The sequence below is a fragment of the Elaeis guineensis genome, chromosome 2, assembly GCF_000442705.2.
Source record: "Elaeis guineensis isolate ETL-2024a chromosome 2, EG11, whole genome shotgun sequence".
Lineage (NCBI taxonomy): Eukaryota > Viridiplantae > Streptophyta > Magnoliopsida > Arecales > Arecaceae > Elaeis > Elaeis guineensis.
In genome coordinates, this window is record NC_025994.2 from 117,355,162 (window position 1) to 117,373,321 (window position 18,160).

At 43.1% G+C, this 18,160-nt stretch overlaps 1 protein-coding gene across 1 annotated transcript; it reads left to right on the top strand.

Moving 5' to 3' along the window:
• The first annotated feature begins 1,167 nt into the window (after positions 1 to 1,167).
• LOC105035906 (probable LRR receptor-like serine/threonine-protein kinase At1g53430) lies at positions 1,168 to 18,160 on the top strand. The gene is made up of 24 exons (XM_029262082.2): positions 1,168 to 1,276; positions 2,088 to 2,271; positions 2,439 to 2,510; positions 2,584 to 2,652; positions 2,760 to 2,831; positions 2,996 to 3,067; positions 3,208 to 3,279; positions 3,399 to 3,470; positions 3,576 to 3,647; positions 3,737 to 3,808; positions 3,917 to 3,988; positions 4,138 to 4,209; positions 4,382 to 4,447; positions 4,555 to 4,617; positions 4,716 to 4,754; positions 4,888 to 4,937; positions 5,091 to 5,461; positions 5,578 to 5,770; positions 5,851 to 5,988; positions 11,862 to 11,980; positions 12,122 to 12,332; positions 12,463 to 12,700; positions 16,011 to 16,161; positions 17,548 to 18,160. Exons 1-24 carry the CDS (start codon positions 1,168 to 1,170, stop codon positions 17,932 to 17,934), a joined length of 3,036 nt encoding a protein of 1,011 aa, XP_029117915.2. The 3' UTR covers positions 17,935 to 18,160.

The window sequence follows — 18,160 nt, forward strand, 5'->3', positions numbered from 1 at the left end:
CCTGTCAATATGACAGTTTGATGATGGTTCTGTACTCACCAAAATGACAAAATAGTCGACATTCATAACCCGAAGAAACCAGCAGTCAAATTGGGATTCGATATGACACGAAATGACTCCCTTCGTCCAACATGACAAATCACGTGGTGGCACACGTCGGATCATCTTGGACTTGGGAGTGGGGGGTAACTGTTCGGATAAGTCAATCGATCCCCAACTTAAGTCAACCGATCTCCGACTTCAACTCAACAACGGCCAACCAACCGAACATACAACTCCGACTATATATCGGTTGACTGAACAAATCAAGCCGACTCATGGTCGGCTGACCAACTGACATTTGGCTACTATCGACAAACAACAGACAACTTGAATAACATCCGACTTAAGACCGTCAGCATACCATAATTACTTATCGATGGTTGCTCGGACCTTCTACCGACATATCAATATTACCGACATATAGTTGGCCAATCTGCTCAATATACTGTAACCGCTATGAATGGTTATCGACTACGTGTCACGACAATTAGTGAGAATTAACGACCCACTAACTCCACAATTATGGTCCGATAATTTAGCGCCATAAAAAGTGAGACCACATACTCGACGGTTATATCAGAATCATCTATAAAATAGGGATAAGTGGACAGCATCGGCAAGGCACTTCTAAGCCAGAGCTCTCTTACTCTCGACATTCAAATCTACTGTTCACCAATTTTTTTTTTGACTTAAGCATCGGAAGATCTCCGCCGGACATAATTTCGATTTGTGAGGATGCTATTTTGCAGGTGCTCATCACCGACGACAGACGACAGAGAGTTGGCCGCAACACATATTATAACATCTTAGGTTATATCATGACATCCTAGACTACTTTACGTCATAGAATGTCATAATTTTTTTTTTAAGAGCAAAGATATTTTCGTTATGTAAAATTTTTAAATAAAAAATTTAATATATAAATTTTAAATATATATTAAAAAATAATAATTATATAGATTAATTAAATAAAATGATATATTTTATACTAAATTTTTTGCATCCCTCGTGAAAAAAAATTATCGTACAAAAAATTATTTTTCGATCTAAAGTTTTAGCCTCCGTGTTGTTTTCGAGCCTACGCCCGACCCGGCCCATTATAGACACCTGCTAGAGCCTCGTGAAATGCCTCCGCACGCGTGCGAAAATTCATTTGTCGGCTTGCGTTACAAGCAAGCTGCAAGTCCCGGATCCGCCTTCGATAAATCTAAAAGCAGGTCCTCCAGTCCAAAAGGTACGTCCTCTTCCCGCCCCTCTGGCCCCCGGCGCTCTCTCTCTCTCTCGTGTTGCGGGAGGTCGTCTCCGCTAGCGCGATCGAAAGAAATGGAAGAGGAAGTTATTACCAAAAAAAAAAGGGAAGTCCAGGAAAGGGAATCCAAAATTGCAGAAGAGTGCTTCCAAACCCTCAGTCTCCTTGTTTGAATTCCTTGGCCAGAACTTGTTGTTGATCGCATTTCTTTATTCTTGAGTCAGCGATAAAAGGTTGATCTCGTTCTTGATACGATCATTTACGAACCCTAATATCTTTATCCCTCTCCAAGATCTTTAAAGTGCAATGACCTAGAAAAGAGAAGATCAGATCGTTTGTGAAATCCGCGGCGAGGCCTTCGCTGTTCTCCGCTCCTCCCCTTCGCGGTGGCTCCGAGACTTTTGGTCGAACCGAAGCGCCTCTCGGCCGCCACCGTCGATGGCGGGGGAGGAGGAGGTCGATGGCGTCCCCTATCATCGGAGCAAAGCAAAGGGATAGCTATGGAGCTGTCCGAAACCCAAGCTTCCCGTTCGTTCTTCGTGATTTCTCTGCTGTCGAGGAATAGATTTCGCTTTTTTGGTTGGTTTTCGGTGGTTTTGGTGCTGATCGTTGGACGCGTCAAGATTGTCTGTTTCTCTCTTCATCGTTCCCAAGAAATGATAGGAAATCGCGATTCTTTTCATTATTCTTTGGTTCTTTCATCATGGGAAAAGTAGAAAATTGTGTTATCTTGGTGCGTCTTTGTGATTGTTGTTCTGCATTTTTTTTCTTTTTCCATTCTAATGCACGCAATAAGAAAGAAAGGTGATGATTATTACAGTTAAGGCATTGCGTTTGATCGCCTACAAGTTGAAGAAGGAGTGGGATTTCTCAGTGGACCCCTGCAGCGGGAGGCAAGGGTGGTTGGATGCAACTTCCTTTGGAATAACCAGCAACGTCACTTGCCAGTGCAACACCAATATTTGTCATGTGACTAGCATGTATGCCTAAAATCTCTTCCTCACGTATCCCTGTCTAGATCCTTTTGTCGAGAAAAGGGAAAAAAAAAAAAAAATCCTCGAGTCTCTTATTTTTATGCAAGGAAATCTCTAGGAGATTTCTGAGATTGTTTCCACGCAAGTCATCAAATTTGTATTTTTGATTGCAGCCAGCTTAAGACTCAGAACCTGACTGGAGTTCTTCCGGATGAGTTTGCTAATCTTACCTTCTTAAGCGAGCTGTAAGTATGTCAAGTATATGTACTGGGATCAGTCATACATTTAACTCACGCTATCATTGTGTTTTTGTAACAGAGATCTTACAAGGAACTATCTCAGTGGATCCATTCCTGCCGCTTGGGCTTCGCTTCCTCTCACCCTTCTGTACTTAACGTCTCTCCATTTGTTGCTTCAAAAGAAGACTCAACGGCAGACAAATAAAATTTAAGAGTCTTGTAAATGACAGTATTGTAAATAACTGTGTTCTGCAGGTCTCTTCTAGGAAATCAGATCTCAGGGAGCATCCCAGAGGAGCTTGGAAGAATTACCACCCTTCAGTTCCTGTACTCCTCCAATTTTCACTCTTTTCATATCATTTTACTAGAATACACTAGGTGCAATGCCCACATTGTGGAGACAGACAACCTCCTGAGCAAAATTTCATGCACCACTTGGCAGTTTGCTTTCAGTAGTAATATAAACATGTATAATATTTGGTGTGGCACAGGATATTGCAAGATAACCAGCTAAATGGCTCAATTCCTTCGGCCCTTGGGAACCTCATCAACTTAAATGAATTGTACAACCAATCTTCTCATTCATCCACAGGCTATGTTTGAATTTCTAAAACTCTTTTTTTTGTTATTTTTTTATTTGGTTAATTGCATATTCGCATTGTTATTATTGTACTTTGTAACACATTTTCTGTTCATCTTCTAGGTTTCTTTCATCGAACAATTTAACCGGGGAGCTGCCGGAATCTCTTGGCAACCTCAAGAATCTGACAAGATTGTATGTCACGATATCTTTACAGATAAACGTTGTTTTGTTTCCATAAGCTTGTTCATGTAAGTGTTACTTAGAATTCACAAATTTAAGTTAGGTGCTAAAATTCTCTTAACTCTCTGCAGCATAATTGATGGGAATCCCATCTCTGGCAAAATTCCAAGCTTCATGGGGAACTGGACGAAGCTCCAATGGCTGTCAGTACTGCAACAAGCTATCCATGTCCTTTGCTAGTATTGTTTGCAATGCCAACCTTGAGAATAACAATGGTTTGAATCTTGAATCTATAATTTTGCTTGCAGGTACATACAAGGAACATCGATGGAGGGGCCCTTTCCTCCCATCTTCTCCACAATGGTGTCTCTAAAGGAGCTGTAAGAACCATTTTAATGCTTCACTTCATCCATTTCAATTAGTTGAGTGGCTTCTAGTTTCCTATGTACCAGTATGGTTGGGACTGCAGGAGGGTCTCCGACTTGAAAGGAGGAGATGGGAAGTTCCCTCCACTGCAAAATATGAAGAACTTGGAATTCCTGTAAGTATGAAAAAACAAAGTTAATTTAGGACAGCAAGTAGATCATGTGAGTTGTTATATTTTGATCTTTTGCTTGGTGAGTCCATATCAATCGGAGATATGATGCAGAGTGTTAAGGAACTTGTCGATATCTGGTGAACTCCCAGATTTTTTTCGGGAGATGCCTAATCTTGGCCACTTGTAAGTATATCCAGAAACTCTCTTGGTGATTTTTAGCTTTATTAGTCATTAGGTTATGGTTCAACTATATGATTTTAATTACACAAGCTGCTACCATGAATATGATAACCTTTTTTATTTCTTTTATATACTTTATGTTTCTCTTGTAGAGATCTAAGCTTTAACAATCTCAGTGGTCCAATTTCAAGCAGCGGTGATGGACTGAGAACAATAAGTTATATGTAAGCACATTAGATTGACATAGTCATATGCATACTATGAAGTATAAACAGTGGCTTGATGGAGAAAGTTTCAGTCTAGGTTCCTTTTTTGTTATAATCACTGCAACCTTTTAACTTGTATTTTAAATTTTTCATTGATTTGTTTCATATCCACTTTACGTTTCTCATCTAGGTACCTTACTAGCAACATGTTGAATGGAACACTGCCCGATTGGATCTTGAGCAGCACAAAAAACTTGTATGTCATACTTGCTGCGTGCTTTTTAAGCTTCATATTATTTGCTTATGAATTGTCATTCTCTAATCATAAATCCATCTCCATATTTTTCACAATCAAAATTTCAGGGATCTTTCTTACAACTCTTTTACGGGACCGTTGAATATACCCAGTTGTCAAATAAACAGTGTGTAAGGATTATCAAATTTCATACTTCTCCTTGATCAAGTATTTTTAGTTAGTGATTTGTCTATTCTTTCTCTTAGAGTTCTCATTTCGTTGTTTGTAGGAATTTGGTCTCTAGCTATTCATCAACAACTAATAATTTGTAAGCTTGCTGTTCTTCTTCTTCTTCTTCTCTGCCCCCCACTCCCTCTCCCTCTCTCTTCCTCCAAGAAATTTCTTTAATTCTAGCTTCAAAACAAGGCCTTAATGAGTTTCTGCTGCTATTATTTTTATAGGATACTTTCATGTTTAAGAAGGAACCTACTCTGTGCTGAGGAAGCTAGAAGTGAGTATTGGAACTTGCTGAAGTGTTTTTTCCCCCCTTTCTTAACAAGACTTTCAAGTCTTTGTTTTATATTGGCATGATATAATGTGTCAAAATATCTAATCAAAAGCATATTTGTGATTGACTATTTTCCTTGTCTTGCTCTGATTATAGATGATGCCGTGTTCATCAATTGTGGTGGTAGTAAGGTGACTGTCGATAATAATGAGTACGAAGCGGATACATTAGAGTTTGGTCCATCAAACTTTGCTGTCTCTGATAGTGGAAAATGGGCTTATAGCAGTACAGGAGATTTTATGTGGGGCAGCCAAGCAAAATACATTGTTAGGAATGCATCAGTGCTAAATGTGACCAATCCAAAACTGTACATGACTGCTCGTGTAAACCCTCTGTCCCTCAAATATTATGGTCTTTGCCTGCAGAAGGGACACTATACAGTCAATCTTCACTTTGCTGAAATCATTTATACAGATGACCAGACATACTCCAGTGTTGGAAAGCGCTTATTTGATGTATCAATACAGGTTATTGATTCTGTATTTGCATTTTTAGGTTCATTCAACCTTTTGTGTATCTATTGGTCACTGTAATTACCACTAAAAATAATGATTCTTGGCTTGAAAAACCTGTAATTATGCAGGGTCAAAAGGTTTTACAGGACTTTGATATTGCAAAAGAAGCAAATGGGACTGGTAAAGAAATTATTAAGTCATTTCCATCTATGGTAGATGGTACTATTGAAATTCACTTTCAGTGGGCTGGCAAAGGGACAACAACAGTTCCTCAGTTTGGTGTGTATGGACCTCTTATATCAGCTATTTCAGTTACACCATGTAAGCTCCTAAAACACTTTTCTCTCATTTTTTTTGAAATTCTCATGTAGTAATGATGTCTTGTCATTTCATCATTGCAGCTATCATGCCTGATGCGAAAGAAACCAAACTATCTGTTCGAGCTATTTTGGGTATCGTTGTTGCTTGTTGCGTCATAATTGCTCTGATGTTTATCCTGATATGGTTTTGTTTCATAAGGAAAAAGGTTAAGAACAATGGTGAGATAATTAAACCTCAGTTTACATTATTGTGTTGTTATAATTTGCTTTAGAAAAAATGACAGCCCATTTATTTTCAATGAGGACTTTATGCTTTTCCAGAGTGCACGTAGAAGACTGCTTCTTTGGTTTCACCTTCTAGAATCTATAAAAGTTGTGTTGTGATTTTCAGTTAATTTGTACTTGATATGAAAGAAAGTTGTCAATGGCTTAACTTACGAACATTTAAAAAGAAGGTTGAGGGTGGTTGGCCTCCGCTGCAGGCAGTTTCACAGAGCGGTGGGGTGTCCTAAGGAAGAAGGGCACGGCCAATCTCTGCGCTCGAAAAATCTTGCCCGGGCCGGCGAGGTGGCCGGAGAAATGGAGGGGCCTCCATTGGGGCCTTGGCTTCTCGCCGTCTAGCAGTGGGTGCTGGGGCCGGAGATGACGGAAGGCCAAGGGAAGAAGGGGGCCAGGTCCACTGGGGCCCCCAACTTGGCACCAAGGCAGAGTCATTATGGAGAGGAATCAGATCAGGTCAACTTAGCGGGTGGCTCAGTGAATGGAGGGGACAGCTGGATGAAGCCCATCAGGATTGCACGGTGAAGATCTTCAGACCAAGACGAACGACCGGATCAGAAGGGGATGGCACGGAGATCTATGCTGGATTAGATGGGCCGGCAAATCATTTTGGGCCGCTGGTTTCGGGTCGAGCTGGGTGCAAGTGAGCCGTTCATGGATGCGAAGGGCGCGTGGCACTTGGACCACAAAAGGTGGGGGGTTCGAGCGGGCCAAGCACTGGGCCTCTCAAACGCGCACAACCTAATGAATTTGATGCGGGCCAGGCGCAGGAGAAGCCCAAGGGGAAAGCCTCCTTGGGTCGCAAAAAAGGCCCAGCTCAATTGAGCACAGACAAGGGCAAGGCCCTAGCTTGCCAGGTGGACCCCTCAGCCACCAGAGGGGGTCTAAGGTGTTTCAGTTCTTTGCCGAGGCCCCTAGTAAGGGAGGTTTGGTGGAGGGCCAGCCCGATTCTCTGATGGACGACCCCAGGGCCCGGGTGGAGTCACCGGGCCAGAGATGGCAGCCCACTCTAGAGGGGGATCTGGAGTTCAGTGGACCCCCGAGGGAGTGCCCGGGTTTGGATCATGATAAGGCAGTTGATAGAATGAGACAGACCATCCAGGAGTCGGGGGGGAGGCTGGTGGCCATGGAGGCGATGGATTCAGAGTCGGAGGGTGATATCCTAAAGGAGAACCCCCCACCACCAATTGGCCCAATGAAGTTGCTGATCTGAAACACCTGGGGGCGGGAAAGCCCTCGTTTCGGACGACCTTGGGTAGGATCATTCAACAGTACTATTCGGATGTTTGTGTTCTGCTTGAGACCCACCTTTTTGGGGTGAGCCTTGTCCAGGCCAGACAATGGATCCCCCTGGCGTGGAGCTCCTATATGGAGTCCAGGGGTCTCTCCAGAGGGATCATGGTTTTGTGGCTTAGGATGGATGCCTTCCTTGGATGTGAGTAGCAGGTGGCTTTAGTCATCTCAGAGCAGATTGGTGGCCCATGGCTTCTCTCAGGGGTTTATGCGAGCATCGAGTACAGAGAGCGGAGGGTTCTGTGGTCCGAGGTGTCCAAGTTGCTGATGCAGGGACTTCCTTCTTTTGTTGCTGGGGACTTCAACTGTGTTGTGGGGCCTCACGAGAAGATGGGGGAAGGCAGTATGTTGATGGAATTGAATCCAAGGAGTTCAGAGAGTTTATTGGTAATTCGGGCCTCATTGACTTGGGCTACATCGGGCCAAGATTCATCTGGTGCAACAATAGTTTGGTGCAATTAGGGTTTGGGAGAGGATCGACCGTGCGCTGGCCACCGCCATTTGGTTCCAGCGATTCCTTGGGCATCAGGTGCGACACCTTTCGAGGATGACTTTGGATCACTGCCCGCTTCTGATTACCATCGATAGGCTGCGTCTTTTTAGGGCCCTATTCAGATTTAAGTTCTACACCTTCGATTCGAGAGCTTGGGACTTGATCAAGGATGTGTGGAGGATGCCAGTTTGGGGTGATGCGAGACATCGGATGTTTAGGAGACTGGAGCTAGTGCGCCGCAAGCTTACTCGGTGGAGTCGACTAGAGATCGGTGATATTTTTCGGCACATTGAGGAGGTAGAGGCAGACATTACGGAGCTGCAGAGGAGAGAGGACCAGGAGGGTGGTCTCCGGGAGCATGATTTAAGGGTGCTTTGGCACAGGCTCTTCCCATCACTCTCTGATGTGGCAGCAGTAGACAATGTGGAGGCAGAGGTCCAGGGTTCAGTTGCTCGAAGAGGGTGATCAGAACATCAGATTCTTCCATCAGTTTGTGATGATCCGGAGGGCAACCAACGATATCAGACAGCTGAGGGAGGAGCATGGCAGTATAGTGGAGGATGGTGAGGTGATCAGGGGACGGATCTTCCAATTCTTTAGATCTGGACTACCCCCTGGGGCGGTGAGGGCCACCCTTTGGACTCTCAGCCAATGGATCGGATCTCTAAGCAAGAGAATGAGGGGTTTATCCAACCAGTGTTAGTTAAGGAGGTGTGGGGAGCCCTCTGATCCCTCGGGCAGGACAAAGTCCCTGGGCTCGATGGATTTCCCCCTTTTTTCTTCAAGCAGTACTGGTCAATCATTGGTGGTGAGGTGGCTGAGGTTGTGCAGTTGGTGTTTGAGTCCAGAGGCATCCCAGGGGACTGGAAGAAGATGCTGATTTTCTTCATTCCGAAGAGATCGGATGCGTCCGCTCCCAATCACTTTAGACCGATCAGCCTTTGCACCATGCTCTATAAAGTGTGTGCAAGGATTCTGGTTGGACACTTGCAGCTGGTGATTCTTCGTCTGAATAGTTTGGAGTAGAGAGCATTTGTTGGGGGTTGATGCATCACCGATAATGTCCTACTCGTCCAGAAGTTCATGCATGACCTTCAGCATGCACCCATTTGTCGAAGCTTGATGGCAATCAAGTTGGATATGGAGTGTGCCTATAATCGGTTGAGCTGGAGGTTCCTACATAGGACGCTCTTTGACTTTGGCTTCTGCACTGGATGAATGGACTGGATCATGGATTGTGTGAAAAATTCGAGCTTTGCCATCCTGATCAAGGGTGCCCCTACGGACTTCTTCTATTCGACTGGCGACCTTCCCTAAGGGTGCTCCCTCTCCCCCTATTTGTTTATTCTGTTTTGATGCCCTTTCTCGCATACTCTAGGGAGCTGTCCAGAGGACGGAGCTAGAGCCCTACTGGCCAACCCCAGGGAGCCTGCCTTTGTCACATCTTCTTTTTGTAGATGACTGCCTGCTTATTGATCGGGCATCACTTCATAACACGATGTGCTGTGCAACCATCGTGGAGGCCTCTTGTCGAGCTTCGGGCCAACTAGTGAACCCACAAAAGTCATCCATCATGTTCACTCCCAAGACTCAGGTCCAAGTGAAGCGGACGATCCGGGACAGACTGGGGATCCCCGAGCAAGCGGGGCCCCTCACCTATCTGGGGGTCCCTATTGCAGGGCAGAGACTTCAGAGGGTGGAGTGCAAATATTTGGAGCAGAGGGTCTGTGAGCACCTCGATGGCTGGCAGGCCAGCATTCTTTCTATGATGGGCAGGATCACCCTGCTAAGATCGGTGTTGAGCTCCATCCTGGTCTACCTCTTGGCGAACATCGTGGTGCCTTGCTCTACTCTTAGGAGTCTTGAGCAACAGTTTCGGATCTTCCTGTGGGGTACTAGTCAAGGGGGTCTTGGAGTTCACCTGCTCTCTTGGGATGCTGTGCTAGCCGACTCGTGACGACGGCCTTGGGATCCAATCCCTTTGGGTCAGGAGAGAGGCCATGATTGCTAGACATGCAGTCATGTTTCTCACTCAGTCTGATTGCTTGTGGAGCTGAATGATGCGGGCCCGTTACGGCCACTACTAGAGCCAAAGGTCCCAGATCCGAAGCAAGCATGGATGCTCCTTATGGAGAGAGATCTATGCTCGTGGCCCGGACGTTGTGGCTTAGGTTAGGTGGCTGATTGGAGATGGTGCCTCAGTTGATGTGAGCCACGAGTTCTGGATATCCAGCTTACCTCTCTCACGTTGGCCAACTTATGTCAACACAGAGGTGGATGACCATCTGCGGGTTTGCGAGTTGATCACTGCAGATGGGATAGGTTGGAAGATTGAGGTTGTCACCAATCTCTTTGGTGGGCAGCTTGCTAACATAATTCTCACCATTTCAATTCCTGTTTATCGAAGTCGGGATCGGCTGGTGTGGGGTTGGTCTTGCTGCCCTAATGTGCCGACTAGAGACCTTGTCGACATGAGCAGACCGGTGCCAGCTCAGAGGATTGAAGCGGCCTGGATATGGATGGTGGAGGCTCACCCTAAGGTCAGACTTTTTCTCTGAAAGATTGCTTAGGATAGGCTCCTGACGTGTACTCTTCTCAGAGGGAGAGGCATGGAGGTTCCGATCATCTGCCCAATCTATGGCTTGGAGTCCAAGGAGCATGCACTCCTACACTGTCCCAGAGTGGAGTTGATTTGGAGGATGGCGGGCATTCAGTCGTGGGGAGAGGGCAGTGACCCTTAGATCCCCCTCTTTTTGGATACTATCCATCAGAGTGCTGGTGATAGTTGGCCCGGATCCTGTCATTTGGTCTACATTGCCTATCAGATTTGGCTATCTAAGAACAGCTTTATTTTTGACGAGGAGATGGTGTCTGCCAGTCGTGTTCTACAGAGAGCCTACAACTTGTCCATGGAGTATCGCCGCTTCGACTCCATCGAGTAGCCCTTGCACAACCCGAGTTCCTGAGACTCCCTGACTGCATCTGCAGCGTCTCGGAGGGTTCTTTTCATTTCTTAGGAGCCCTCAGACTCTGGATTCATCAAGATCAATTTCGATGGTAGTTTCAAATGGGGCAGAGGTGGCTCGAGATACGTCATACGGGATCAAGACTCAAGGTTGCTTGCCGTGGGGGGCTCACTATTATTTGAGCCATCCGTCCCTGGTGTCGAGCTCCGTGCTACATGAGTTGGTGTGTTGTGTGCGCCTCGAGAGCTGAGGGCTAATAGGATCATCATTGAGGGGAACTCGATGACGGTCATCGGCTGGATCAGGGGGGAGCCAAGTACCATGAAGCTCACCCGCTCCTCGGAGATATCTGGAGGGCGCTTGGTTAGTGCATTGTGGCATCCACTCAGCATATGTTTCGGGAGGCCAACAATGCAACGGATTAGGTGGCTTCTTTCGTTGCTGACCATTCCGGCGATTGAAGCTGGCGCCCTGGTGTTGTTTGCCCCCGGGGCTTAGGGGATGTTCACTCTTTGGGCTGTACTCGCACCAGAGCGGTGTGATCGCCCGCATGTACCAAAAAAAAAAAAAAGAAGGCTGAGAGAGGTTGAACCAAGATTAATCAGTTACTGAACAATGTATCCACATCTCCTTCTCTAATGTGTGATGGAAGTTTTCCTCCCTCTGAGGGTTCCTTGGAATCAGACAAATCAGATGATTGCTGATGTACAGCATTTATTTTTCTTGAAAATTGGCATACAAAGAAGATACAATTGTTCACATGTTTGCATGACCTTTAATTTATCAATTCCATGATGAGTATTAACTAGAAGAATTTATATATCTGCAGTTGAAGGCAGAACATTATCGTACTTTAGAAATTTGACTGGGTGATTTTGTTTGCCCAGAGGCCTATGTAACATATAACATAATTGTTTTACATCTCTTTCTGTACATTTAAATACCAAAGAATGTTACTAATGATGGGTGTGGCTTGCCATTTTGATCGATGTTTTCCAATATAATATTTTAAATTAACTCGAATGTCAAATCTAATGATCCTGTATCATGAAACCATGCAGAACTTTGTGGCCTGGAATTGCGGACCAGTTACTGGAGCTTGAAACAGATTAAAGATGCCACCAACAACTTCGATCCTATAAATAAGTTAGGCGAAGGTGGCTTTGGTCCAGTCTACAAGGTATACACAAGCATTTCAAAATTGATATTTCCATTTCTTCGTCTTTGTTGTATTCTAATTATTTTTCAAAGTAATCTTTTGTGTATTAAAAAATATTATTTTAGTAGGGTTTGGTCCTAAACTGCAATTATCTTGATGCAGGGTGTGCTGCAAGATGGTTCTGTAATTGCAGTCAAGCAACTTTCTTCCATGTCCAAACAGGGGAATCGTGAATTTATTAATGAGATAGGCATGATCTCAGCCTTGCAGCACCCGAATCTTGTGAAGCTGTATGGATGTTGTATTGAAGGAAAAGAATTGTTGCTTATATACGAATACATGGAAAATAATAATCTTGCCCTTGCTCTATTTGGTAAGTGCTTCCCTTGTCATACCCTGTATCTTTCTTGAAATTATGCACTTAATGCTATTTGTCATTTTCTATTCTTTGTTCAAAAGATTTTTTCTGCCACAATAGATAACAAGAATTCAGATGTTAATAGGTTCTGATGAATATCAATTGAAATTGGATTGGCGAACAAGGTGCAAGGTTTGCCTAGGAGTAGCAAGAGGTTTGACTTATCTCCATGAGGAGTCAAGGTTGAAGATTGTTCATCGAGACATCAAGGGCACAAATATTCTGCTTGACAAAGATCTCAATGCAAAAATATCTGACTTTGGTCTGGCAAGACTTGATGAAGAAGAGAACACCCACATCAGCACCCGAATAGCTGGAACTATGTAAGTGGATGATTATTATTTCAAGGACATCTTTTTTTGATTCATTTTGAATAATACTAACTGATCATGTAGTGAAATCGAATCTTTCCAATAAAATTTCTAGAATAACAATTTGAAAGTGTTGGAACGTTCTGTAGTTCCTAACATTCATGATGGGTTGGAAATTACAGGGCATTAACTTGTGCGATAAGCAACTATAAAATTAGTTAGAGAGAAGGTTTGGGATGTCTAGGGAGAGAGCCATCTTCTTGGGAAAGAGGCCTTTCTTATTGAGAGAGGTAAATGAACCCTCAAAATATTCCTTCTAGTGATAGGAGGTGAAGTCCTGAAACTGAAGGGGAGAGTGGAAGAAGTGGATTGCATTTTGTGTCCTACAGGAGAAAGCAAGATTCAACAAGGAAGGAGATTCTGAAATATCCCAGGGCATTGCACTCCATTGTTCAAGATGACAAGAGGCTATACAGCTTCACATGCTTTGAGATGTGGGGGCCATGGGCATCGTGTTGACTCTCGCTCCTCCAACAAGAGATTCCTTGTCTCGTTGGGGCCATTGTGCTGGAGGACGATCACCTGACAATAGGGGTCATTCATGTGAGAGACATGATTGGTCCAGGGATGGGGGAAAGAGACTGGAGAGGAGTATCCCTGCCAAGGAAGCCCTACATTGTTGGTTCCTCTGTGTCCCCTGCTTCTACTAAGAAGACAAAAGCATCATATTGGGATGCTGTCATCTCTGGGAGAGCTGGTGATAGATCACATCCTTTCGATCCTAGTGCGAAGGAGTGGAAGAGCTCTCCTTTATGATGTCTTAACAGCGGGACCAACCCCCTGTCTGCTTGTAAGCTTTTCAAAGTCCAATGCTTTAGATGTGGAGAAGCAGACACTTCAGGTCATCCTATAGGAATGGCCTCAAGTGTTTTCAATGTAGGGGTATACGGCACTTCTTGTTGCAAATCTAGGAGTGGCTCCTCTCATTACAAGGCCTCTGGGGATAGAGTTAGCAAGGACATGAATCTTCTTAGGCAGCTGGAATTTGTTTTGGTGTTTGTAACTGTTGAGGATAGAGGGAGCATGCACATGATCACCAACTTGACAAAGTGGTGATCATAGAAATTTTTGGGTCAGAAATAGGGAAGCTGGAGATTGCCAAAGCATTGTATTCTGTTGGTAGGACCAGAGGGCAGTGGAATACAAGGAAACTTAGAGACCAGCTGTACTGGGTTTTTTCCGAATCTTGAAAACAAGGACCTCCTATGTACTTTGGGGTTTTTTGTATTGGATAAAAATTTCTTCACACTTCATATTCGCCCCAGGTCAAGGAGCAAGCCTAGGTAGACTCAATTACATGGTGTCAGTGGTATCGGTCAATGAGGAAGGAGCAAGCCTATGGGGAGGCTATCCACATGCCACATTCTGTTCCATGGCAGGCTATCTTACAATGCCATGTTCCTGTCCATGGTGAGCTGTCCACAATGCCACGTCCATACCCATGTTTTAATGTGGCTTTTCCAGCATCCTATTTTATTATTCATTCATTAGATCATGCCAGCTCAATTCATCTTTAAGACTTTATCAATGATGCACATTATGCTTGTCAGATGTTGTCATATCACAATTCATGCAAATGAAAATAAGTTATCTCCTCATAATGCATGGATTTGAAAATTATTTATACAAAAACACGGTCATATATAATAATTTCATCTAAAGGTGAACATGCGGGGGAATTCTTGAGCCAAAAAGGTAAAAACAAACCCAATAAAGCATCTACCTGTCCAAGTGTACCCCTAACAATTTCCAATAAATCTAATATCAATAATTATTATAATCAGGGTACTTAGTCATCCAACAAAATTTACCAAAAACGCTAAGATTTTCCTAACCTTTACAAACTCAAATTAATTTATCTAAATTAATTATAGGAGGGAATCAAGTGTTTTTTTTAAAAAAAAAAGAACTGAAATCCACAGATTTGAGTGAAGAACCCACACTATATGGCTTTCTGCTCTGACAATTGCACCCATACAAAATTAATATCATCGAGTTAGAAACAAATAAATCAATCATGAGAGTGGATAAGATCTCAACAAGTGAGGTGGTGATGCCCGGCATCCCCAAATTTATTCAGATCTGAGTAGCAATCATCAAGATTAGGAGCATGGATTTGATCTAAGGGGATAACATCATGGTTGGCCAGTGATAGCTTGATTTGATGAGGCTAAATGAGGATTGATCAATTAGGGGTCTTCACAGGATCAAATGGTAGAGGCAACACTGGAGGAGGCGAAAGGGAAAAGGAGAATAATTTGTTGGGTTTTCAAAGGAGAGAGATGGAGATGCGATCATAGGAAAACAAAAGAGTGGGGGAGGGGGGGGGGTGTTCAAGTGGTGGATCCAGATTTGGCATCCAACTCAGGCGGGTGTTCTGCGCCCGTTTCCCACCTTTCCTGGCTGGGGATCATGTATATTTTGCCCCCTTTTGTGATCTCTCCACTGCACACCTAGCATGGCTTGTTCTCTTTTGGTCTGAAGGTAGGGCCTTACACGATCTATGTTAATGGGGTCAAAGGAAAGCAATCAACTTGCGCTTCATTGGAATCCAAAGGGTTGAGAGATGGGCTAACCCATTTTCCAACCCAATAGTGGCAGACTAACAGCTAAACCAGGCCTAGTGACTCCATAAGCCGATGTTGTAAGAAATGGAGCTCCACGCTGAGCCATGTGATGTCTTTACTACAAGGATCTTGAACATTGCTCTCTCTCTCTCTCTCTCTCTCTCTCTCTCTCTCTCTCTCTCTCTCTCTCTCGGGATATGCCCTGTTGATGCCAGGGTGTTGTGAGTTACTAGAACAAATGTTTCAGTGGTGTAGTTTCTATTGGGCATGATGTGCCTATCGGTCGAGAGAATTTTGTCGTGATCCTTTCATTACCTTAATGAATTTTATTGGACTTTGGTCCAATCTCTCTCTCTCTCTCTCTTTCAAAAAAAAAAAAAAAAATTAAAGATGTTTAGTACCAATTCAGTATCACTTGCATGCATGTCTCTTTTTTCTTTGGTAATGACATGAATATTAACTTCTTTGGAGTTATTCATCTTATTTATCTCGCAAGAAAATCTAGCTTCTCTGACCATGCTTGTCTATTAATAGCTCATTAACAGTGAATGCGGTAATTTGTAATTGTTTAGTGTCACAAAGTGAACGATGCTATGATGATCTTAATTGATAATGTACTTTGGACCAAGCATTTTATTTCATTTGTCTAATTTAATGCTTCATGTATTTTGTACTGATAATCTCTAATCGTGCAGGGGGTATATGGCTCCTGAATATGCAACGAGAGGTTACTTGACAGACAAAGCGGATGTCTACAGCTTTGGAGTTGTAACGTTGGAGATTGTCAGTGGAATGAGCAACAGAAGTTACAAGCCTAATAATAACTTTGTTCATCTTCTTGATTGGGTACGTAATGACTATTGGATCTCATATAATAAATCAGTCTTCTTTTTTTTTTCTAATTTAGAACTTTGGACCGGAGGAAACCTTCGAGAATCGGCTGAAGACAGTAACGATGCAATTAGTACCAAAACCTCCAATGAACATGCCAACTGCACTAGAAATTTTCATTAACATAAACATCGACTTTGGAAAAAGACAATATTTTTATATAGTATCTTCTTGACCACCAGTCCACCACACCCGGAGCAAATATTTTATTTGGAAGTGGGGTTGTCTGTCTTTTCCCCCAGCCAGCAGTTCTGATATATCAACTCCCTAAGTTAGCTATGCAACCACTAACATATTTCTGGTTTCTGCACCTAGGGAGTGTTTGTCATTTTCTGCTTTAATAAAAGAGAAGTTAGAAGCTAGATTTTTTTTTAGCTTCTCCTAAAAGCACTTTTTTGACTTTTTCTTCTTCTAGAAGCACTTTCTACATGATGTTCCAAACATACCCTTTTTTTAAAAAAAAAGAAAAAATAAGTGCTTTGTTGCTTTAGAATTCCAGAAGGCACTTACTTTTAAGCAATACCAAACATGCCTCTAGGTACCCAATCCATAATGTGACCAGATCCTCTCTGTTGTACGGTTGTGGAATAAACAAATGGCGGGTGATTGAACTGGGTCTCTTCAATAAATTGAGAGGATCCAAACTCATTTGCAGCATATTGGCCTCTCTTGTTGTATATATGTTATACGAACTATTGATACATTACCAGAATACCACAAACCTCTTGAAGATTAATCTGCATATTGGTAGTCAACACAGCTGTCTGAAGATATTTAACAACATTAAGTGCTTTTTTCAATCCATAGATTTCTCAATCTTTGTTGCCTAGCTTGAATGAAGCCATCCCTCATATGACAATAGACATCTAAAATATTTTTTATGAAATACTGTTGAGCAGCAGCCCGAATAGCTGCAAGATATCACAAAGTATGGATCGAATTAGCCAATCAGCATCTAGTTTGATCCAATCTGGATCCTGAACTGTTAATAGATTATCATCCCATTGCTTTGCTTGAGCAGCATGTACTTCCAAAACTCCTTGCTAAATATTACCTTTCTGGTCATTTATTCTCATTCTGTTTTGTGCTCCTGCAGACCCAAATCATATCTTGCTCAAGATATCAAAAGCTAGTGAACTAAAACCTTCATTTTAGTAGTTCTCTGGATTAATCCAGTGAAGATGACTTATCGTCATCAATTGGTGTTGCAACCACTGAACCCCACGTACATAGTCAAGTGTTATTTATGTTATCTTTTCCCGCTCCGTGCAGTTTATGCATTTTCTGCTTTCCGTTGTCAGATGTAGAAATTTACTCCCTTCTTCTCTATATGGACTGCAGGCCTTGTATCTACAAGAGCAGGGAAATCTTCTGGAAATTGTTGATCCACGCCTAGGTTCCAACTACTCAAAGGAAGAGGCATTGCAAATGTTGAATGTGGCTCTTATATGTACAGACCCTTCTCCATTTCAGAGGCCCAAAATATCAAATGTGGTCAACATGCTTGAAGGTAAAATGCCAGTTTGGGTCCCATCTGCAAAGAGTGCAGTCTTGGAGAGAGAGGATTTGAGATTCAAGTCCTCTAAGAAAATATCAATTGAGCGCCAACCGCAGTGCATTTTGAAGGATGACCAATGGGTTGACAACCCAGCATCTGTGCCAAGTAGGAAAGAAGAGCCATCTCCAAATTCCCCATCAAACAAGCTTCTTTCTAATTGCATAGAGTAGTTTATGCTTTCTTTTGGGTACAGAGTTGTCTACACTTTAAAGCTGAGCAGTTGGGAAAAACATCTGCATCATATAATTTGAATTCTCTCATGACAAGCCACCACCTTCTCATTGCAGATCTCAAGACAATATAACTCTTCTTAATCTTGGTAATTAATTATGAGAATAAGATCTTGTAGGCATGTACCAGGATTATCTTCTATTTCTACTAAAGGTGGTTGTCTTA

What these genes read in the sequence shown, in the direction of transcription:
- LOC105035906 (XM_029262082.2), top strand. Translation starts at nt 1,168, where the DNA reads ATGCCTCCGCACGCGTGCGAAAATTCATTTGTCGGCTTGCGTTACAAG. An exon ending in CTCATCAACTTAAATGAATT is followed by an intron (nt 3,068 to 3,207) that starts GTACAACCAATC and finishes TTCATCTTCTAG; the next exon opens with GTTTCTTTCATCGAACAATT. An exon ending in AGTTGTCAAATAAACAGTGT is followed by an intron (nt 4,618 to 4,715) that starts GTAAGGATTATC and finishes CGTTGTTTGTAG; the next exon opens with GAATTTGGTCTCTAGCTATT.